Consider the following 24,658-nt stretch of genomic DNA (forward strand, 5'->3'; position numbering starts at 1 on the left):
TAAATTTTGGGCTCAATTGTGGTCGCATGTCCAGGACTACCTTTATATTAAATACAGCAAAAATAATAGGAGCCTGCTTGGTGAGTGCACTATACTGTAGCCAGGCAGTTATATAATTCTGAGAAGCTCAGGAAATACAGCTTTAAGGTGTTAGCCTTAAGTACCACTTCTCATCCCTCTGAGCCATCTCTCAACTCATGCTTCTTCCAGGAAGCCTTTGGGCTTCAATTGTAAAAAAATACATCTGTAATCAGGAACAGATCGAGATTTTCCCACCGAAAACAAACTCTTTTCCCCATATATTAAATCCTATAGTGATGAGGACAATGATCAAACAAAGAGCTCTGAAAGGTCATAGGTCCTCGACGTATGACTGCAATGGACCCTGCCCATTATGACTGTATGTCATAGTGGTCATGTGGCTGACCTCATTTTACGACCATTTCTGCAGATGATTCTCAAGAGAATCACTGTGATCACCCCAGGATCCACCCCAGTCAAGCGAATCCAGTCATTAAGCAACCAATAGTTTGCTATGAGCATAAAAATTGGCATTTTTCAGGCAAAACCATCATAAAAGGCAGTCACATGACCACCAGACACTGCAAATGGCTCTGCTGCTGAATGCCCAAACTTCTGCCTCATGACTGCAAGAGGGGGCCTGACTGAACTTCGAATCCAGGTTTCTAAGTCCCCCTTTTTGAGTCAGTCGTAACTTCAGACAGTTGCTAAGTAACCAGTTATAGATTGAGGACTTCCTGTAATCCCGTCATTTTTTTGTTCTATTTCTTTCCTGTTAAATCTGCGTGCTACCCAGAGTTGTCAAGACGTTAGGTAGCTTTAGAAATGTGAAACTTAAATGAACAATAAAACAAATAAGCTGTTTGGAAAGGTTTCCAAAGAATTTAGATCAGGGCTCTCCAAACTTGGCAATTTGAAGATGTGTGGACTTCAACTCAAGATAACTTGAGACTCTTTATAAAAATGGCACCAAAATATCTGTCATGCCTTTTTCCCCTGGGAAGTCTTAGATCAGGGGTCTTCAAACCTGGCAAGTTAAGACTTGTGGACTTCAACTCCCAGAATTCTTCAGCCAGCCATGACTGGCTGAGGAATTCTGGGAGTTGAAATCCACAAGTCTTAAAGTTGCCAAGTTTGAAGACCCCTGGCTTAGAGTGATTCTTCCACTTCATTTCTTTGTTGATTAGAGACAGCCACTTAGGATCCTCGTGTTCCTAAAGCCAACTTTTTGTTCCAGTGTCTAAAGCATATACCTTCTAACACAACGTGACTGCTTGTTCCCTTCCAGGTGATTGGACGGATGTGCAAAATAATAGACAAGACCTGCCTCTCTCCAACTGCCACCTTAGAGCAGCACCTCATGTGGGACGACATTGCCATTCTAGCCCGTTACATGCTGATGCTGTCTTTTAACAATTCCCTTGATGTGGCCGCACATCTCCCCTACCTCTTCCACGTTGTTACTCTGTTGGTGGCTACTGGTCCTCTTTCTCTCAGAGCTTCCACCCACGGCCTGGTCATCAACATCATTCATTCTCTGTGCACTTGTTCACAACTTCACTTTAGCGGTAAGTCTTTATATGGATTTATTTTTAAACCTCAAATCCATCTCCTCTGGTCTCATGCTGCTTTTCCAAGAAGTAGAGACGAGGTAAATTTCAGTGGTTAACACACTTCCCCATATCTCTGCTGTCCAGTTCTGGACCTTTTAGATCAGGGGTCCCCAACTTGTGGGCTGCAGCCCACTACTGGGCCATGGCCTGCCGGCCACCAGGACAGGCTGGGCAGTGCACACGTGTGTGCGCGCACTCACCCCCACTTGCACTAGCGCCACAGCTACGCAGTGAAAATGGGGCTCCGTGCAGCCTAAAACAGGGTGCCACACGCTGAAAACAGGGCGGAGCCAGCACCTGCGTGGCAAAAATGGGCAGGGCTAGCGAGTGTCACATGGGTGCTAGCGCTGCCCCGTTTGTGTCACGCACATGCTCCGTTTGCACGCATGCACGTAAAATGCTTCCCCCTCCCTTTCTGTCCGATGCACCAACCTTTGGGGACCTCTGTTTTAGATGACCAATTTAAGTAACTAAAGGATAACCTGCTTTGAACAGGCAGCTCAGCTTTCCTCAGTTTGATGCCCTTTTCATGTATTAAGAGACCTGGAAATCGAAATTCTAATTCCTGTGCGGACTAATCTTCAACAGGCTCATCCAGATTGCACAACTCTGATGGTCCATTGCCCCTTTCGGTTCATTTTCTCCCATGTTTCATTTCTCTTTGTTGGTCCCAATGACTGCCAGCGCCCCAGCCATTAACCTGGTTGGAACCTCTCTCGTCCATTCAGCATACTTAGGCATGGAGGTGCCAACCAAGGCATGATGACTTGTTCAAGAAATCACAAATTTATCCTAGTTTATCATAATGTAGTAATGGAGCGAGCAGATTGAGTCCCAATAACATTAATTGTACAGGTAGTCCTTGACTTAAATTTGTTTAGTGACCATTCAGAGTTACAATGGCACAGAAAAAGTGACTTATAAGCATTTTTCACACTTACAACCTTTGCAGCATCCCCATGATCCTGTGATCAAAATTCAGACGCTTGGCAACTGATTCATATTTATGAACGTTGCTGTTTCCCAAGGTCATGTGATCACATTTTGTGACCTTCTGACAAGCAAAGTCCACGGGGAAGCCAGATTCACTTAACAATCTGGTTACTAACTTAACAACTGCAGTGACTCACTTAACAATGATAGCAAGAAAGGTCATAAAATGGGGCAAAACTCACCTAACAAATGGCTCACTTAACAACAGAAATTTTGGACTCAGTTGTGGTCGTAAGTTGAGGACTACCTGTATTTAGTTCCAATTCAAATCAAGTGGAGTTAAGCAAGAAGCAACGGATGGAAACTAGTCAAGGAGAGAAGCAACCTAGAACTAAGGAGAAACTTCCTGACAGTTAGAACAATTAACCAGTGGAACAACCTGCCTCCAGAAGCTGTGAATGCTCCAACACTGGAAGTTTTTAAGAAGAGACTGGACAGCCTTTTGTCCGAAATGGTATAGGGTTTCCTGCCTGAGCAGGGGGTTGGACTAGATGACCTCCAAGGTCCCTTCCAACTATTATTATTATTATTATTATTATTATTATTATTATTATTATTATTATTATTATTATTATTATTATTATTATTATTATTATTATTATTATAGTTTACTGCTTTGGTTGGGAACCAAGTTCAGCTGATTTAGTCTGTATTCAGTCCTAAACCTGACCCTACCTTTCTTTCTGATGTGTGTGAGCTTGCATGTATATAATTAAAATACAAGCGAACGAGAATTAAGGTGGTGATCTTGTGCTTAGCAGTTTATTTTGTTTAAAATGGGGATGATGCTGATATTATGAGAAAGGCTAGGATAATTTTTACGGTGTCACAAGCTGCTGGGGTGCATGCCTGTGTCTGTTAGGTACCATAGGTTGAACTCATACACACCCTCCACTGCCCCAAAAAACCCACAAATATCTCGGTTTTGAATCCATACTAAACTACCATCCCCTAGTGGCAGATTGCGGGATGAGAGCTTTTCATTGGGAAAATGCTACTTTAGGCTATCCTGTGCCAATTAAATTTCAAGGAGGTTATAGTATAATAAAATAAAAAAGGGTAAAAACGCTCCTTAAAATTCAGATAACAATCAGTAGTTCTGATAGAGGGAGAATATTTGTAGCTTGGGGTTGAAATGAGGGGTTCTTGGCGCTCTCTGACTTGGTTGTTTTCTTCCAGACCTTTCATTACCCAACTAGGTAACATCTTCAGTGATGATGATGTTACCTGGTTTAGGTAATGAAAGGTCTGCAAGAAAGCAACCAAGCCAGACAAGCACCAAGAGCCCCTCTGCGTTAATAGTGAAAATGGCACTAAGGAGATAATGATCCTGAAGCTCAGACTTAAGCAATAAGTTAGTTCTATCCTCCCTTTAGCCCTGCTTAAAATAAAGTGAAGACATCAAAAGAGCTAGGAATTAAACTGGGAGCCCTTATCAGCCGCTGAGCCAGAAGGTAAAACTACTTACGCCTCAGAGGAGGAGTTTACATCTCACAGATGTCTTTTTTAACTCCATCAGTCATGATTTAAGATCTTGTGCCACTAGTGATCTTGCCACAAATAATTTTCAAGCAAGCTTTTATCATTTCAGTCTACGAAGAGAACCGTGGAATCCTTTGCCTCCTATGTTCTGGTCCTTCTAGCCTCCTTCTAACTTACCCGTAACTTTTAAAAATATTCCAAGTCTCAAGTTTAGATGCAGGTGATATATATATATATATATATATTTGTGCTTTTCAGTAAGTGACATTTTAATGGGATCTTTAAAGTCCCAGAGCAAGCTCTTAAGGAGTTCAGGATCGATCCAGGCCCAACTCCACAAATTAGCACTGTCAAGTACAATTTAGAGCCTGCCATGGCTATAAATTAGGAACACTTGTAAAGAGATTGCAAGGTTTAAAAGTAGAATTGTGGACAAGGGATTATGCCCGTGGTTAAGTAACAATACAGTGCTGCAGGGATCTGTAGGGGAGAAAACGTGAAGCGGTTGATCAATTTTTAATCTCATTTTATGGAAGGGCCGTATAAGCATTATTTAGCATGGGGAAAATATTACCACCACATTGAGATGCACAAGGACACCATACGTCCCTTTATGCAGCCTGTTGTTGACCAGACATTGCACTGCTGAAATCAGGTGATGAGATTACCAGGGAACGAGGCATGTTTAGCCTATCGAAGAGAAGGATTAGGAGAGACACGATAGCCATCTTTCCAATACTTGAAGGGCTGTCAGAGAAAAGATCATTTATTCTCCAAAGCACCTGAGGGCAGGACAAGAAGCAACGGGTGGAAGCTCCTGAGAGAGAGAGATTCAACCTGGAAATAAGGAGGAATCTCCTGTCAATTAAGCAGCGGAACAGCTTGCCTCCCACAGTTGTGGATGTGCCATCACTGGAGGATTTCAAGAAAAGATTGGATAGTCCAGACATGTCAAACACAAGGCCCAGGGGCCGGATCCAGCCCGCAAACTGGTTTCATGTGGCCCGCGAAGCCATCCTGGAAACAGTGAGGGAACGGCCCCCACTGCCTTGGCCCTGGCCCAGAGACCCTCCTTCTGCCAGAGACCCTCAGACCTGTCCCACTCCTGCCCAGGCCCCCATAGGCCCCCTTGATGCGAACGATGTAGAGCTGGCCACACCCACCCAGTATGCCATATGCACTGTAGCCACGCCCACCCAGTAGGCCACGCCCACCCTGGCCATACCCACCCGGCCCCCTGAGGGCAACTGCAGTGCTGATGCGGCCCTCAATGAAATTGAGTTTGACACCCCTGGGATAGTCATTTGTCTGGGGTGGTAAAAGGACTCCTGCCTTGGCGTTTATTTCCGGTTTCTGGCAAAAAAACCAAAAACCCACCCCTCATTGGGTACAAAGGGTTCATTTAACAACCATTCATTACATTCACTTAATGACCTGCAAATAAAGTCATAGAACTAAGGGCAGGCATGTGGTGACCTGCTTAATGACCACCGTGATTTACGACTGTGATTGCAGGCTCAGTTACCGTTATAGAGAGAGATAAGAACTTATGCTTATTTATTTATTTATTTATCAAATAGATTTATATGGCTGCACAGCTCACACCGCGACTCCGTGAGGCATGCCTTTTCCACGCCAAGGAATGGGATGTAGTCATCCAGAACTAACTGCGAACCAAACTGAACCACGTACCACGTGGTGGGATTCAGCCAGTTCGCACCAGTTTGGCAGAACCAGTAGCTCATTTTTTGTTGCCCGGGCCCAGAAGGGACTTCCGGAAGCGGCATCCACACAGAGAACCGGTCGTTCGCATATTTGAATCCCACCACTGCGCATACCGCCCCAAAGATTAGCATACTTTAGACAGGGCATTAGGTGAACCCAGCAAACAGAAAATTGGATTAGAAGTAAGTGTCTAATAAACTATGGTTAATCATTAACATGTAATGTGAATTGAATGTAAAAGAGTAGGAAGGCATAGGGTGTAGGCAGACGGCAGTGTAGGAAGGCATAGGGCAGGGGTCAGCAACCTGAAACAGTGAAAGAGCCACTCGGAACCGGTTCCCTCACAAAAGGAAAAACTGGGAGCCGCAAAAAAATGTGTGCACATGCGCATACATGCGCGCATGCGCAGAACAGGGTTTGTCTGAAGAGTGGAGCCAAGGCGAGATATGCACCTACCCTGCATATTTGAATTGATTGGTTGAACTTTTTTAGTCCCACTTTTTTTTTTTGAACTGCACATGGCAGAGGACTGGGAGCCGCAGGAGACGGCTGAAAGAGCCGCATGCGGCTCTGGAGCCGCGGGTTGCAGACCTGTGGCATAGGGTGTAGGCAGACGGCAGTGTAATGTGATCTGTGACAAGCTCCCGTGACTCTTTGGCAAGGGCAAATGATGACAAGGTTGCTTCGCTTTCCTTGCTTCGCTTTCCTGCCATTTTATCTCTGTAGAAGGAAATTAAATTTTTGAAGAATAAAATAAAATAATTTGCCCCATCTCTCAGGAAGTTTTTATGCTACGTTTCATATACCGGTAGCCAGTATAGCTGGAGTGTTTTTTGCTAACCCCTCAGATTTTTTTTTTTTACTTCAAGGTTTGATGCCCAATTAATTACCTAATAATGGCACAATTTCTAGTGGTTTTAATAAAGTGCAGCTCTGAAATTCCCCCAAAGTTGCCCAGTCCTCCTTTAGAAGCTAAATCTCTCAAAGAGCTAAACAACATTTCGTGAGAAGTATGTAATATTTCCAAGCAGCAGGGTGTGGAATTATAATTAGAACATACAATGTAATTATGAAAGCAAGTGCAAATAATTGCTTTCGTAATAAAGGTGCAGTTCTCTTCAGAATTGAAATAATGGAGTGCTTTTATCTCTTTTAAGATTCTGTGCTATAAGTTAAATATATATATTCTTCTCCCCCCCAAATTCTTTTAATTGAAATAATATAGAATGACTGGGAAAAATAATTTGAAAATAAGTGCAATCCACACAATACCTTGAATATCCTCTGTGTGTGGCTCAGAGATAAAGTATATGCATATTACATTTTTTTAACTTTAATGTAGCTTCCTCTGACTTGGCAATGCTGGAGTTCATATTAAATTTAACATGTTAGTTATAGGAATGTTAACTTAAAACTATAGTTGAAAAATGAGATCTCCCTGTTACCCAAATCCATGCATCTAGTGATACAGAGGAATAATCACCTACTCAGATTTGATTCTTGAGAAGTCCACTCACTCATTTTAGTATGCCTAGAACAGACATGTCAAACACAAGGCCCGGGGGCCGGATCCGGCCCGCGAAGTGGTTTCATGTGGCCCGCGAAGCCATCCTGGAAAGAGTGAGGGAACGGCCCCCACTGCCTTGGCCCTGGCCCAGAGACCCTCCTTCTGCCAGAGACCCTCAGGTCTGTCCCACTCCTGCCCAGGCCCCCACAGGCACCCTTGATGCGAACGATGTAGAGCTGGCCACGCCCACCCAGTAGGCCATACACACACTAGCCACGCCCACCCAGTAGGCCACGCCCACCCTGGCCATACCCACCCGGCCCCTTGAGGGCAACCACAATGCTGATGCGGCCCTCAGTGAAATTGAGTTTGACACCCCTGGCCTAGAAAATGTAAACATGCCTTGTGATCTTGTGACTCAGATTAGCAAATTACTCATAATGTCAAAAGGCCTTGGTTTCATTATGTCATTCAGTATGTCAGAATTCCTCTTGCTGAAACAAGGAAATGTCCACAGCTTTCAAACAGAAGTTTCTGAAACAAAATGCATTTGCAAATGAACTGCCAGTCGTTTCAAATCCATACAAGTGTAGGCTGTTTGTAGGCTGTTTGTTGCAATTATATACTGGCTAATTGCACTGGGTTTCATAATTTTCCCAACATCTAGATGGCAGAAGCAGTTTGGTTAAGAGAGTGATTTAAGGTTGACCAATAAAAAAAATAGCCCAATAAAAGCAAGAATCATCAAATGTCTATTTAGTGCAAGGAACCAGAGTAATTCCATGAATAGGCCAACATAATTTCTTTATTATTGATCACCTGTTTACAAGAGTCATGCCAGACTAACTGGATTCTCTTGAGAACCAGCAGATAAAGACTTCAAGAGTCTGGCCTCTGCTGCTCCCTGCCACAGAGCGACTCCAAACGGTACCCCCTCTTTACTCCCCCCCTCTTTTTTAGCCAGTGATTCTACCACACTATGTGTCAAAAGCCGGGATAGCCACATGTGCCCCATAGCCCCTATTTATGTCTGTGGAGCCTCTCTCCCCAACCCGTTGATTCTCCATTGCTTTGAGACAGGACCCTCAACAACAGCAAAATAAGGAAGGCCATCAAGGGTGGGATTCAGCTACAAAGCAGCCTGAAAAGGCATTACCAAAAAAATCTGGTTTTCAGCTTAAGCATGGAACCAAGACAGTGTTGGTTGCTCAAAGTGAGAACCTTTGTTAGGACAGAGAAGAGAGTAGAACACACATCCTCATCCTTTGGGAACCTCTCATTGGCCTTCAGAACCATGGATTACCTACAAGAGTTGGGGGCTGAGATGCTTACAACCTTCCTCGGTGGATAACTACAGGGTGGATGCAGATCAAGCCAGTGACGGCTCTCATGTGGGGGCCCACAGAGGTCATCTTTTCCCCACTGCTAGAGCTCCTCCAGACGTTACTCAGCATTATATATTGTTCAGCATTACGTATGATACTCAGCATTATATACTTATAGGTTATGTCCAGTATCCCCATTCACCCAAGGAGGTACATATTTGACCTACAGTAATAAAAAAGAGGCATTCACCTCTTTACAACCAATGAACTTTGCTTCTCCACAGCTCCACCCCCTGACGGTACCTAATGTGATCATGCAAAATTGGCAACTTGTTTGTGCATCATGGGCTTGCATATCTGGATGATGGAGGGGCTGGTGGATGACTCCCAAGGCCAATAGAACAATTTTTTAAAAAAATTTTAATTCCATGTATATCCCGCCCTTCTCCGAAGACTCAGGGCGGCTTACAAGCTTAGCAGTAGCCTTCATTCTATGTACATGCCTGCTTATTAGGGCTTTCACACTCCCTCCCAAGCGGCATTATTACAAAGTCAGCTTAATTGCCCCCAACAATCTGGGTCCTCATTTTACCTACCTGGGAAGGATGGAAGGCTGAGTCAACCTTGAGCCTGGTGGGATGCGAACCTGCACTAATTGCAGGCAGCTGGTATATATATGTCTGTATATAGAGCCTAAAAACATTGGGTTAACTTTCACGAATAGCCAAAAGCTAGTTCCCAAGAGTTTGGGTTAGCATTTCAATTTTCAAAGATGGAAAAAGTCTTTGTCTGTTCCTTTTTTTTCAACAGAGGAAACGAAGCAGGTTTTGAGGCTAAGTTTAACGGAGTTCTCATTGCCCAAATTCTACTTGCTGTTTGGAATTAGCAAAGTGAAATCTGCGGCAGTCATTGCCTTCCGATCCAGCTATCGGGACCGGTCATTCTCTCCTGGCTCCTATGAGAGAGAAACATTTGCATTGACATCTCTGGAGACAGTCACAGAAGCATTGCTGGAAATTATGGAGGTATGGCAAGGACGTCAAGATACGAGTGTACAAGCATGAGTAAGATACTAGGGTTGCAAAATACGTAATTTGTAGATAATTTAAGTAGCCCTTTAGTACATTGATTTTGGCAAGGGCATATTTTATACAGCAGCGATCAGATTGCATTGACATGTTTTGTGCTGATGTATAACCTTTTTATGATAGGAAATAAAAAAAATATTAAATTCATTTGATTGTGAATTCATGCTAGCTCACAAGCTAGTCCACATATACAGCAGAATAAAGTGATGGAATGGATTTTACCTATCGAGAAAGGGGTGATACGTTTCAGGTGTTAAACAAAATGCCTCGCAAGCAAAAGAAATGTATATAAAGAAAAAAGATTTAGCTCAGACTGTTTCCTCATACATACGCTGAATCTATAAACATGGATTAGGGTGTTGTTTTGATGCCAATAGACCATTTAAAAATGAGTCTTTCCCACACTAATACAATGTAATCTATTTTCCCACCTTAAAATTCAACTGTCACCTCCTCTTGCTGGAATAGATGGCTGTTGTGCGTATGCATGAATAAGTAAAATGTGTGTGTGTGTGTGTGAGAGAGAGAGAGAGAGAGAGGGAGGGAGGGAGAAAAAAACTGTAGATTATTTTCTGTCTCAGAGGGTCTGAGAATAGAGACTTAAGTATGGACTGCAGCCACACTCGTTGGTTATTTTTTTTTTATTTTTTTTTAATTCCATTTATATCCCGCCCTTCTCCGAAGACTCAGGGCGGCTTACAAGCTTAACAGTTATGTACAGGAAGTCCCCAATTTAGGACAATTATTTCTCTGTGAGCTTGATTGGGTGTTTTTTTGCAGATCTTTCACCCAAACTAGGTAACATCATCAGAGCACATCAGCCAAGCTCAGAGAGCACCAAGGACCTTTCATTTTAACCCTGAATTACAAATATTCTCCTTTATTGGGACAACAATTCAGCAATCAGGTCATACGTCATTGCAGTCATTCAGTGAGATGATCACCTCGCTCAATGACTGCAATCCCAGCACTCCCCATTGCAGTCATTCAGCGACTGCTTGGGTCGTTAAGCAGATGGAGCCAAATATCTGCCTGCAGAAGGGGTCAGGCAGCTCCCCTCCGTGTGCAGAAGGGAACTGCAGTACTAGACTGGAGAAAAGATGCACAGCTCTTCACGATCCAAGTTTCTCTTCTCCAGCCCAGCGCTGAAGTTCCCATCTTTTCTATGGCAGAAAGGAACTCTGAACTGAAATCCACGCAGGTTTTTGGCATGGAACATTTGCACCGTTGGGTGTTTGGGCCAGTCCCTAAAAACAAGAGGGATGTCAAGTTTCTGAAGTATGGGCTTTTCAAGTGACTCTGAGGCATTGTTTACCTTAAAAGTCCTTCATTCAGCCTAATACACCAGCAAATGCTTGCTCAAAGGAAGCTGGAATCTGAGATCTCCGCCCCTTGCACAATATATGAAAACACAATTCTCCACCTTTCTGATTTTGTCATCAATCATATTCTCCAATTAATTTAAAGAATCAGTTTCCTTTCCGTTAGAACAGGGGTGTCAAACTGCCGGCCCGCCAACCGGACACGTCACAATGAAACCGTGCCCACCCCATTGCCGCCAATGGGGAAAAAGCTCTGAGACGTCGCGTGACGTCACGTGACGTTGCGAGTTTGACATGCCTGCATTAGAAAACTGCCAAGGTCTTAACTTCTTTAGTTTCAGATGGCCTTGAAGGTACAATCCTCCTCTTCCCCCCCAACCTTAAACTCAATCTCTTAAAGCAATACACAAGTTTAACATATGAAATGGCTACTTCTTCATCTCTTGTCAAGCAAGAACATTTGATGTTAGCAGCGTTGACAAGGGAGTTCTCTCATTTCTGGGGACTGGTTGCAAACGCGCTATGCTGCAGATGTTTTGTGCCAAAATCCTGCATGGATTTTGGGAGGGATATTTTCACCCACTCTCCTTGAGGAAGGTGGAGTGATGGCTCAGCAGTTAAGATGCTGGGCTTGTTGGTTGGAAAGCCGACAGCCCAGGTTCGAGACCTGAACTTCGTGCGGTAAGAGTGAGCTCCCGTCCTTGCCCTTAGCTCCTGCTCACCTAGCAATTTGAAAGCATGCAAATGGCAAATACCTTCGGTGGGAAGGTAACGGTGCTCTGCAACATCGTGCTGGCCAAGTTGACCGTGGAAACGTCTTTGGACAGCGCTGTCTCAATGGCCCTCAGAAGGAAGATGAGCACTGCCCCCTTATAGTCAGTAATGACTGCCAGAGTAAAATCCGAAGAGATTCCCTCTTTGAGAGCACAAACACTGCTTTGTGGAGAGACTCTGCCCTGCACAGCGCAAAATCAATCTTGCTTTTGCTGTCAAAGAGGCCGGCTGTGAAAAAAATGCCCTCCTGAAATTCTCCCCTGCTTAGATTTCATGGAGGATCTCTTTCAGCCAGCCCCCAGGAGCCAGAGACAGTCCTCTGGGAAGGCAACAGCAGCTTGCATTGTCTTTCTGGGGAAGCCAACAGGGAAAATGGCACATGGCGATCGCATGAACATAGGGCACTTGGCAAACACCCCCCACCCCCATAAATGCAGAGGGGTTGCCAGTGCCCAGATCGCCATCACATGACCATAGGGTTGCTCGTCCATACAGAAGGACGAGGGGTGACATGATAGCAGTGTTCCAATCTCTCAAGGGCTGCCCCAAAGAAGAGGAAGTCAAGCTATGCTCCAAAGCCCCTGAAGGCAGGACAAGAAGCAACGGATGGAAACTAATCAAGGAGAGAAGCAACCTAGAACTAAGGAGAAATTTCCTGGCAGTTAGAATAATTAACCAGTGGAACAACCTGCTTCCAGAAGCGGTGAATGCTCAAACACTGGAAGTTTTAAAGAAGAGACTGGACAGCCCATTTGTCTGAAATGGTATAAGGGTTTCCTGCCTGAGCAGGGGGTTGGATTAGATGACCTCCAAGGTCCCTTCCAACTTTTATCATCACCACCATCATCATCATCATCATCATCATCATCATCATCATTATTATTAATATTATTAACAGTTGTAAGTTTGGACACAGGTCATAAGTCCCTTCAACCAAGTTGTAATTTTGAACAGTCGCTGAATGAATGGGCATTAAGTGAGAACGTTCGATTGTTTAAGGCTGCCAGCGGAAAGAAAATAAAGAGAAAGATGGGTGTCATTTTTCAGTTTCTGGAGTGTGCAAAAACAATCCCACAATTGTACTTGTTCAAGAAATGTCCACTTTCGATAGAGTTAAATGTTTTAATATGACATAATCAGATAATCTTTTGGTTTTCCTGTAGGCATGTATGAGAGATATCCCAACTTGCAAGTGGCTTGACCAGTGGACAGAACTAGCTCAGAAGTAGGTCACATTGCCCTAAACTACAAACTCTGCCTGGGTCTCTTTGTTACTTTCTCTTTCTGCTTGAGGCAGTTTCACTGATGGTCTTATTCTGGCAGGCCTTAATTACCGGCTTTCTTCCTTGACAGGTTTGCATTCCAGTATAATCCATCCCTCCAGCCAAGAGCCCTTGTGGTCTTCGGTTGCATCAGCAAACGGGTGTCGCATGGACAGATAAAGCAGATCATCCGGATTCTCAGCAAGGTGTGTCTTTCAACGTTGTCGTTCTTGCTTTTCCCCCCCACACCCTTCCTCCTGCAAGCTAAAGAGCAAGGACAGTCTTGGCAACGTTTAAGATTTGTGGACTTCAGCTCCCAGGGCCGGCTGAGGAATTCTGGGAGTTGAAGTCCACAAGTCTTAAAGTTGCCACGGTTGAAGAACCCTGCTAAAGAGCATTTGCAGACAGGTAGTCCGTGACTTATAACCACAGTCAGGACTATAATTTCTATTACTACGCAGTTGTTTAAGTGAGTCATGCCCACTTTTATGAGTGGTGTTTTTTTTTGCCATGGTTAAAACAGGTCATTTTAGTTCTTAAGTGAATAGTGGTTGTTAACTGAGTCCTGGTCCCCCCCCCCCGTTGATTTTTGCTTGGTAAAAGCCGGATCGGAAGGTCGCAAAGGGCGATCACGTGACCTCGATATGCTGCAACCGTCGTAAATACACGCCAATCAACCAAATTTGGATTACGTGACTGGGGGACGTAGCCACAGTCATAAGTGCAAAGACTGATTGTAAGTCACTTTTTTCAGTGCCATTGTAACTTTGAATGGTCACTAAACAAGTGCTTCTAAGTTGAGGACCACCTGTACTCAATTTTACACTGAGTGGAGCAGCTGTGTTGTTGGTTTTTTTCATGCTTTTGAGAACCAGAAATTTTAGTAGGTTGTATAATAGAAAATGAAATGCAACACCATGATTAAAAGTCTGGTCTTTATCGTATGCAAGGCTATACTGGACCAAAAGGCTCTCTCCTGTCCAGGAAATCTAGATCCAGTCCTCCAGGCAATGTCAGTAAATGCATCAGTGTGAATTTAAAGCAAACCTTGGGGGGACATACAGTTTTAGGCAGTCCTTTTTTTGTAAAAGAAAAAGGTGCCGGAACTCCCACATGTCATACAACCCACCTTGCCTACCCTACAAGGTTCCATCCAAAAAAGGTGCCGGAACTCCGTTCTGAGCGTTCTGTGAGAAAAAAAGCCCTGGTTTTAGGGAGTGTCCCTCACAATCACCGTAGCCTTTTGCTACTTAAATAATAAGGGCCAGTGAGAAAGGTAATGAATTACCAGGTGGATAATAGAAAAGGCTGGTCTCCTACAACTCTGCCTTTTCCTCAGATCATTGAGGCTGCCTTTTGTACAGGTAATCCTTGACCTACAACAGTTCTTTTAATGACTGTTCAAAGTTACTTATGACCATTTTTCATACGTAACAACCGTTCAGCGTCCCCATGGTCATGTGATCAAAATTCGGACGCTTGGCCACCGGATCAGATTTATGATGGTTGCTCTGTCCCGGGGTTATGTGATCAGCCTTTGTGACCTGACAATCGGAAGTCAATGGGGAAGCCCGATTCGCTTAACAACCATGTTACTAACTTAACAACTGCAGTGATTTACTTAACAGCTGTGGCAAGAAAGGGCGTAAAATGGGGCAAAACTCACTTACCAAATGTTCCGCTTAGCAACAAAAATTTTGGGCTCAATTGTTGTAATTTGAGGATTACCTGTATAGCACTGTGTAATCAGATCAATTCACAGATGGAAGTAAAACTAATGAGCTTTTATAAATATCCAGTGCTGGTCATCTTTGATACCATTTACTAAATCTCATTTCACGCATGCACGTGCACACACACACACACAGAGACCGCTAGATACTTAAATATTAGATCTTTGCCTCAGTGTATGTGGAGAGAGAGAGAGAGAGAGAGAGAGAGAATACAGAAGGTGAAGAGAAATATCTAGTCTCAATGGCTCAGTTCCAGGAAAAGCAAGGCAGAACAAAAGGGCTTTTTATTTTATCAGGGGCATCCTGGATTGACTGAGGCAGGAGGAAGCAAAACCACAATGTGAAAGGAGAATCCACGTCTGCAGGGATTAAAAATCAGTGTAAACAAGCTGATATTACTTTGATTTATTTTTTTTAAACTAATGACAGGGTCTGGAGAGCTGCTTGAAAGGGCCAGACAACTACAACAGCCAAGTTCTGATAGAGGCCACCGTCATAGCCCTGACTAAGCTCCAGCCACTCCTCAACAAGGTAAACTGGTTAGGGTCTCCAGCAGCTCGTTCTGTGTGACCCTGTGGGCAGAAAAAGAGGGCGGCTTCATTGTTCAGGATAAAGGTTAGACTGATCCAGGTGAGGGGATGTTTTTTTCTTACCTGTTCCATATTGCTCACTAGCAGATGTTGAAATTTTGCCAGTGATTTATTAAGATTACTAGAGAACCTGAAGGATTGGAGGTATTGCTTTGGTGTGTCTGTTCCCCCTCCTTCCCTTCAGTCACTTGCCGGTTTTATTACAAAATTTCAGATACAAAAGCCAATAAACCTCCACCCCTGACTCCTTCGGGAAAGGGCGGTATATAAATCTAATAAAATAAATAAATAAAAATAAATGTGATAAGAATCAAACCAACCACTTGATGGACTCCATATCACCCTGGGATCCCCAGGCCTGCTGGTAGAACCATGTCTTCAGGGCCTTTTGAAACAATATCAAGGTAGAGGCCAATCTTATATCCACGGGGATGATGTTCCAAGAGTATCAAGGGAGGGAGCCACCCTGTTCCCCCCCCTCCTTCCCTTCAGTCACTTTATCACTTCCTGGTTCTCAGACATTCGGTCCAAACCACGGTTTCCAGTTGCGTTTAGAGTCAAGAGTGCTTTGCCTTCATTGAAAATATTTTAAAAATATTTAGCTGAAATGTTTTCAGAGAAAAAGCCAAGAAAGTCCAGTTGCCTTTTGGAAAAAACAAAACAAAACACACACCTTTGGGACAATGCCTTCACATGTCAGTGAGGGCAAAGCATTCTTGATATGGATGATTGAGAATCTCCATGGACAAGAAGGGTGGTTGCACCCATAACTCTTCCAGTTACATCTACCCTACCCACAAGAGCGGGAGGCAGCGTGTATGGTGATTCCTCTTTTAAGAAGTCCCATCTAGTCAGACCAAGAAAGAGGGCCTTCTCAGTGGTGGCTCCCTCCCTTTGTTTTCAAAGAAACGAAGCAAGAAAGTCCAGTTGCCTTTTAGGGGGGGAAAAAAACCATCTTTGGGACAACTTCTCTTCTTCTCCTCCCATTTCTTTTCTCTGAATATGGCCAAATCAGTCGCATGTCAGTGAAGGCAAAGCACTCTTGACTGTAAACAGAACTGGAAACCATGGTTTGGACCGAATGTCTGAGAACCAGGAAGTGTTGAAGTGACTGAAGGGAAGGAAGGGGGGAACAGGGTGGCTCCCTCCCTCGATACTCTTAGAACATCATCCCTGTGGATATAAGATTGGCCCCTACCTTGATATTCTTTCAAAGGCCCTGAAGACATGGTTCTACCAGCAGGCCTGGGGATCCCAGGGTGACATGGAGCCCATCAAGTGGTTGGTTTGATTGTTATCACATGGGGGTGGAGGTTTATTGGCTTTTGTATTTGCGGTTTTATCTCTGTAAGCCTCCTGGAGTCACCTTGAGAAAGTTGGACAGCCATGTCAGTTTTCCTAAAATAAATATGCTTGGCGCAGCTTCATGGGCAATATGAGGGGGCAGCCTGCTCATATATTCCCATCCATCTGCCCAAAGTTGTGGTTTTCAGAGAACCTGTAGATCAGATCTTAAGTCTTTCTTTCTATGTATATATGTGCATTGCTAGCATTGCCTAAATCTCAACAGTTCACTTTGGCTGTGGGTACAAATTTGGAAGGCTGTTTATGGGGGGGGGGGAAATCAACCCAAAGAATGAGCCAATGATAGCAACAGTAACCGGTCATCACTTGAAATCCCTCCAGAATAAAACTCTCAGGAGAACTTATGATCATCCCATCCAGACTGGGCCAAGTGTCTGTGGAAGTACCTTCTACTTTGTTTTGTACCCATGGTTCCAATTACAGGTTCCCTGGAGTCTGGAGATTGTGCGGTTGCCAGATGCATCCAGTTTTCTTGACACGAGAAAACTTAGCTCCCTTTTTGTTCTGTATCTTTCAGAACAGAACAAATGTAGCGTGGGGTCCTAGGTGCTCTCTGAGCTTGGTGGTTTTCTTGCAGATGTTTCATTACCAAACTAGGTGACATCATCAGTGCTCACTGATGGTGTTACCTAGTTTGGTAATGAAACGTCTGCAAGAAAACCACCAAGCTCAGAGAGCACCAAGGACCCCGCAGTTCAACCCTCAGTTACAAATATTTCCTTCTGTCAAAATGTTGTGCTTCAGTTTGGTCATTTTATCCCTCTTGTTTCTGTTTAGGACTCCCCTCTGCACAAGGTGCTGTTTTGGGTGGCCATGGCAGTTCTACAGCTGGATGAGGTCAATCTGTATTCCGCAGGCACAGCTTTACTTGAGCAGAACCTTCACACTTTGGACAACCTCCGGGTATTTAACGATAAAGTAAGCAAACCATTTCCCAGAACACACAAGAACAAAAGGAAGCATGAATGTTCTCTTGGCGCTGTTGTGATATACGTCATCTTTTCGCCAGCGGTGAATCAGTTTTGGAGAGAGAAAAAAAAATGAGCTTCTTCCTTGTTGAAAAGTAGCTTGAGTTTTAAGAATGTAATATTGTTTGACATTCCTTGAGTTTCAAGAAATGAGATTTTTATCTTACGGCGCCCAGGGTTATTTTTAATATCCCAGCAGTCTTAGAAGCGCTGTCGTAAGATTAGGTGATGCATACTAAAATTGTCCAGTAGGGCTGCAGACTAAAATAGAAGAAGGAAGAGGAAAGCAAAGACAAATAGATCTTGGATGCACCCACCTTATGCTGTTTGGTTTTTTTCCCCTCAGAAGTATTTTTAGACTGCCTCAGATTAGAACGTGCGTGGTTTGTTTGCTTTTGATTTCTTGTGAGGTGTAATTCCAATCACCTTAGCTCACTTTTTATGTACTACCTAGGCCAGGGGTCAGCAACCTGAAACAGTGAAAGAGCCACTCGGAACCGGTTCCCTCACAAAAGGAAAAACTGGGAGCCGCAAAAAATGTGTGCGCATGTGTGTACATGCGCGCATGCACAGAACAGGGTTTGACTGAAGAGTGGAGCCAAGGCAAGATATGCACCTACCCTGCATATTTGAATTGATTGGTTGAACTTTTTTAGTCCCATTTTTTGTTCTTGGACTGCACATGGCAGAGGACTGGGCGCCGCAGGAGATGGCTGAAAGAGCCGCATGCGGCTCCAGAGCCGCGGGTTGCAGACCTGTGACCTAGGCCAATGTATCTTGTTCAACAAGCCACAATTTATCCCAAAGCTGCTTTTTCAAAAGGCAACTGGAATTTCTCGTTTTTCTTTGAAGACATTTCATTTCTCATGCAGGAAGCTTCTTCAGCTCTGACTGGATGGTGGGGAATGGGAGGATTTATACTCCTTACAGACAGCTGGTCATTTGCATTCTTTTTGAGAGTCATTGAGGCCACTGGAAGAAGCGAAAGGTCTTCAAAGAAAAACAAAGACCAGTTGAAAAAGCACCTTTGGGATTACCATGACCTGCATGACTGGATGATCCGTAGACATCAAGCCACACTTTAAAAATCTTTGGCCTTATCTGTGAATTCAGCCAAAGACTGTTCAAAAGTCCTTGCTATTATTATTTTTTTAAATCCTGGTTTATAAAATCAAACATAATGGATGTGTTCACACGACCTCTTCCAGGAATCACCAAGAATACTCCCACCCATATTGGTTTGGTAATGAAATGTCTGCAAGAAAGCAAGCTTAGCACCAAAGACTCCACAGTTCAAACTTGAGCACTTTGCAGCCCATGGATGTCGCTGCTGCTGAAAAAGGAAACTCTGCTTAATTTTTTTGCCAGTATTCCCTGAAAAATAAACTATTATTTGCAGTCTCTGTTTATCCAGGATACAGAGTAGATTCCAACCAAAGAGAATATATGTATCTCAGGGCTGAATTGTGGAATCCTTGGTCCTCTCTGTGCTTGATGTCCACTGATGATGTTACCTAGTTGGGTAATGAAACCTCTGCAGGCAAACAACCAAGCTCAGAGAGCATCAAGGACTCCCACAATTCAGACCTGAGCTACAAATATTTTCTTCTTACAAGTTAATTAATGGGTGTGCCTGCATGGCATAAATCAAGAGTAAGCATGGTTCCTTTTTTGACCTGGGTTTCTGATGTCTCTCTGGCTTATTCTCAACAGAGCCCTGAAGAAGTCTTCATGGAGATCAGGAGGCCTCTGGAGTGGCACTGTAAGCAGATGGACCACTTTGTGGGACTCAATTTCAACTCCAACTTCAACTTTGCACTTGTGGGACATCTGCTAAAAGGTACGAAGGCAATGTGGTGGCTTAATTTTCAGGGCCCAGTCCAACTGTACACAACGGTATTGTTTGCGGTAGGAATTCTGTATACTGTCCCTATGAATTGCATCAGAAGAGGATCCTAGAGCACTTCTAGAGTTCCTTGAAGGGGAATAGAAGATATTGAAGAGAGAGACTGAAGAGAGAAAGAGAGGGGGGGGAAACCCTAGAATTAAGAGGCTGAAAGGAACTTTTGTGATAGAAACTGAGATGCACTTCAGCAAAAGACACGGTTTTCACCAAACAAAGCCTTGGTTTGAGACTTGGGTCATTTGTGAAAAGGGGAGATCTGTTTATTGTTCAAGAGTTGGTTTTGGAATACAATGGCAAATTGTTGCTGTGCGTCAGAGGCCAAAGTGGTTGCCCACTTTTCTTCTCCGTGTGCCTTGCTTTAGAATTCAAGATGGTAGCATAGATTGTTCTCTTTCAGATTTTTTTTTCCTGTTCAGTCGTGTCTGATTCTTGGACACTGCCTCAACAAGTCCTTGCAGTGTTCTTGGCAAGTTTTTTTCAGAAGTGGTTTGCCATTGCCTCTTTCCTAGGGCTGAAAGAAAGTGACTGGTCAAGATCACCCAGCTGGCTTTGTGCTTAAAGCAGGACTAGAATTGACAGTCTCCCAGTTTGTAAATCTGATGCCTTAATCACCAGCGTATCAAACCTAGTCCTCACTCTTTCAGATTACATATAGAAAAACAAATTAGTGAAAACATATATGTAAGTGTAAGTAAAGAAGTGACATCGCAAGATGCTGGCCAGAATGGATTTTTTCCCCCCTGAACTGCTAGTTTTCTGCTTTCAAGGAGCAATTATGCTTAGAAATCATTCTGGTTTTTCCCATCTTGTTGTATTGTTATCTTTCTTTGTAAATCAGGCTTAGCATTCTCTTGGGATTGATGTGATATACCCCCTGACAAGCAACAACACAATTAATTCCTTTCAGTGTCCCTTCATTCCAACTTGGGACTTTAAATTCCAGTCATTAACGCTTCTTCCTTTTGTGCAAAAGCCTCAAGAATGCATTGCATTTTATTTATTAATTAAATTTATATGCACCCATCTCTCCAACTTTTTTCCACCAGTATCCTAGTTTCTAAGGCTTGATTACTTGCAGTACATGCTTGCTGGCTTTCCTGAAACTCATACTAACTTTGGAAATCGCTAAAAATTAGTGATTAGTATTGCTAACTTTCCACAATCCATGTTTGTTCCTTTTGGTTGTGAGAATCAGCCACCTGCCATGCAATTACTGAAGTCCAGTTTTCACTGAATGGGTAAACCTGTTCAACTCCCATCCCAGTTGCTGAGTGTCCATTTAGGTGTATACACTGTCTCTTTAAGACATTTTCCCACTTTACAACTGACGCTTTTCTTTCTTTGTGGATATATATTTGTTTAACATAATGTTTATTTCACCAGGTTACCGGCATCCCTCACCGACCATAGTAGCAAGAACAGTAAGGATTCTGCACACACTCCTTGCTCTGGTTAACAAACATAGGAACTGTGATAAGTTTGAGGTGAATACCCAGAGTGTGGCTTACCTTGCAGGTAAAAACCCCAAATCTATGAGGTTTGTATCCAATCCAGGCCAACCCAAACTGGGTAATACATAGTGTGAAAGTATTCCTCTCAGTTCCTAACAAAATGTTGAGCTGCCAAAAGGAGGGAGCCAGTCTACGTTTAATAATAACAACAACAGTGCCTATGATGGAAAGGCTTGACCTCAATCCTCATTCAATCTCCCCATTCCCAGCTATAACATTTTGGAGATCCTCTTTGAATATTTTGACTATACTGCAGAGTTCTCAGTCTTGGCAACCTTAAGATATGTGGACTTCAACTTCCAGAATTCCTCAGCCAACATAGAGAATTCTGGGAATTGAGGTCCACATATCTTAAAGTTGCCAAGGTTGAGAAACACTGTGGTATTGATATATGATTGAGGAAACCTGGCTTAAAACTTTAGTCCCTTGCTAAATCAGTACAGGTAGTCCTCAAGTTGCAACTGTTATGGAGCCTGCCCATTACAGTTACAATGGTCTTACGACCTTTTTTTTGGCAGTTGTTAAGTGAACACGGCTTTTGTTAAGCAAACGTAGCAGTTGACAAGTGAACCCATGGTTCATTGTGGGTGCGGCTTTGCTGAGAAACAGACATACAGTAAGTGCTAAGATAGTAATATAAAGAGACAGATTAAAATATTATGAAATATCCAAATCTTGTGAGATTCCTGTATGAGGTTCCATGCGTGGGCATTGTCATCACATGGGAACTCGGAGTCCGATTGTCCAAATGATTTGGAGGGTTTGCCAAGTTATAAGGCATTTATAACAATAAAGATTATTAGGGGCAACAAACTGATTACAGACTGGAGGCTAAAACATACAAAGAACAGTTGCTGGAATTGGGTATGTCTGGTTTAATGAAAAGAAGGACTAGGGCAGAGGTAGGCAACCTCGGCTCTTTTATTACTCATGGACTTCAACTCCCAGAATTCCTGGGCCAGCTGACTCAGGAATTCTGGGAATTGAAGTCCATGAGTCATAAAAAAGCCGAGGTTGCCTACCTCTGGACTAGGGCACAAAGAAGAGGGAGTCAAGCTATTCTCCAAAGCACCTGAAGGCAGGGCAAGAAGCAACAGATGGAAACTAATCAAGGAGAGAAGCAACCTAGAACTAAGGAGAAACTTCCTGACAGTTAGAACAATTAACCAGTGGAACAACCTGCCTCCAGAAGTGGTGAACGCTCCAACACTGGAAGTGTTTAAGAAGAGACTTGGCAACCATTTGTCTGAGCAGGGGGTTAGAATTAGAATTAGAATTTATTAAATTTATATGCCGCCCTTCTCCCTAAGGACTCAGGGCGGCTCACAACAATAAAAAGTTAAAAAACATAAAATACAAAATTTAAAAAAGAATTAAATCATAAATGTAATAAATACATAACAATTAACCCAATAAAATCTAATTTAGAACTATAGTCAGTCCAGGCTCGATTGTTGGAACAGCCAAGTCTTCAGGTCACGGCGGAAGGACCGAAGGTTAGAAGACCTCCAAGGTCCCTTCCAACTTTATTATTATTAGTATTATTAAAAAATGTTGGGGGTGGATATCTTTGGTTGAGGATTTAACAAGAGTCTCATCGTGCTTTAGGATCTTCAGGACTAGAATTTTGTCACAGTGGAGCATTGTTCCCTCGAATTTTATTTTTACTTCTTTAAAATTAAAATGAATAGAACCGAGTTTCTCAGGATTCTGAGTTCTTGATGCCATCACTGATGGTTGAGTTTTCCCTAAATACTAGAAGAAGAATGCCATGTCTGCTGTTTGGAAGAAGAACGTGAAATACAGTATGTAAAATGTCCTTTGAACATTTCTGTGCTTCCTTTTGTCTGTTCAGCTCTGCTGACTATGTCCGAGGAAGTTAGGAGCCGGTGCAGCTTAAAGCATCGGAAATCCCTCCTCTTGACAGATATTTCAATGGAAAACGTTCCTATGGAGACATATCCCCTACATCACAATGAAGCCAGTTGTAGGTCAGTGGACTTTTGAAAACTTTTATTAGAGGATATGGACAGGTCTGTAGTACTCCGTCTAATAGAATTGTGCATTAAACGCAGATGTCTTGTCTCTTGATGCTGTTCTTTGGTGCAAAATGACATTTAGGAAGGGATCTGGAGAGATACTTCAACCCACATGCTTCTCTCCAGCCAGGAGAGAATTTGTTTGTTTCTGCGAATTACTGAAGACAGCTTATAATTTATGGCTAAATGATTTATGACACGGGAAAAAGGGGGGAAGGGTGGGAGGCCAAAAGGAAATATTACTTCCAATTAAAATTATTCTGGGAAAGAAAGAGCTGTATTGGAATTGACCCTGGAAGGCTCAAGCATGGTGTTTCACTAGCTAGATTCATGTACCGGCTGTGTTCAGACAATATGCTAACCCCATAGTTAGCTTAACAGATGTAACTGAATTCAGTTTACAGTATATTTTTAACATAACCCAACGGCTGTATTTATGTGACACGCTGTGTTGAAATGAGATGAGAAGCCTGGTTCACAAGAGTATTCTGGCTGGCTCTCATAATATGCTAAACCATAAATTATTCCACTTCATTCTAGTTAATCTATATGTCTCAATAAAAAGAGAATATCTGTAGTTTGGGATTAAATTGTGGGGTTCTTGGTGCTCTCTGAGCTTGGTTGTTTGCTTGCAGACCTTTCATGACCCAACTAGGTAATATCATCAGTTACGCTGCTGATGCTGATGCTACGTAGCTGATGATGCCACCTAGTTGGGTAATAAAACATTTGAAAGCGAACACCAAGCACTCTATAGTCTACATATTGTATAACCCCAGTCGCAGAATCAGAAAGTCTGGATATTCATACACTGGTTAGATGTGGTTGACTGGTTTGTGGTTTAGCAATTCATGTGAATACAGCTATTGCCCTGAGTTGCTGTTTGAGCAAGCTAGAATCAGACTTGGAGACAGACATAGCTTGCTTTGTATTCTTCTGATTTCCTCCTCCTTAAAGGTTAGAAGCTTGTTCTGAACAAACCGTTGGTAACACGCCACCTCGCATGAACCCATAGCTTCGCTTCATAAGTTTTCAACAAACTGCTTTCAGATTACCTTAAAACAAGACATGGCATATTCACTGACATTCATTCATTGGGCTGGGCCCCAAATAAACTGCATTGTTACTTGTCTCATGTCTCCTTCCGAGGGAGCCTAGTAGAATAGACACTAAAGAAGCATTAGTAGAATCTGGGCATTTTCTGAGGTGCAAGAGAGTAAACAATGTTACATGTGTCATGATATCACTGAGCAAATGATGAAATCTTATCATTAGCATCACTTGTGTGACGGCATCATTAAGCCCATAGCATCAATGTATTCGTTCCAGTTATGTCTTTGGAAAATGCTGAGCCTCCTTGAATCATCAGCTTCAGGCCAAAGCACTAGATGTAAGGTAACCCACGGGTGCCATTTCAACTTGGTGGAAGGAAGG

The 24,658-nt window shown here is 43.1% G+C and overlaps 1 protein-coding gene across 1 annotated transcript in view; it reads left to right on the plus strand.

Moving 5' to 3' along the window:
- Positions 1 to 24,658, plus strand: part of NF1 (neurofibromin 1) — a 239,910-nt gene that overhangs the window by 195,118 nt on the left and 20,134 nt on the right. The window contains exons 42-50 of the mRNA XM_081346631.1: positions 1,310 to 1,589; positions 9,477 to 9,691; positions 13,014 to 13,075; positions 13,204 to 13,318; positions 15,275 to 15,376; positions 17,578 to 17,718; positions 19,482 to 19,608; positions 21,058 to 21,189; positions 23,041 to 23,176. Of these exons, the coding sequence (XP_081202757.1) occupies positions 1,310 to 1,589; positions 9,477 to 9,691; positions 13,014 to 13,075; positions 13,204 to 13,318; positions 15,275 to 15,376; positions 17,578 to 17,718; positions 19,482 to 19,608; positions 21,058 to 21,189; positions 23,041 to 23,176 (1,310 nt within the window). The remainder of the gene's footprint in view (positions 1 to 1,309; positions 1,590 to 9,476; positions 9,692 to 13,013; positions 13,076 to 13,203; positions 13,319 to 15,274; positions 15,377 to 17,577; positions 17,719 to 19,481; positions 19,609 to 21,057; positions 21,190 to 23,040; positions 23,177 to 24,658) is intronic.

The sequence above is a fragment of the Vipera berus genome, assembly GCF_964194415.1.
Source record: "Vipera berus genome assembly, chromosome: 1".
Lineage (NCBI taxonomy): Eukaryota > Metazoa > Chordata > Lepidosauria > Squamata > Viperidae > Vipera > Vipera berus.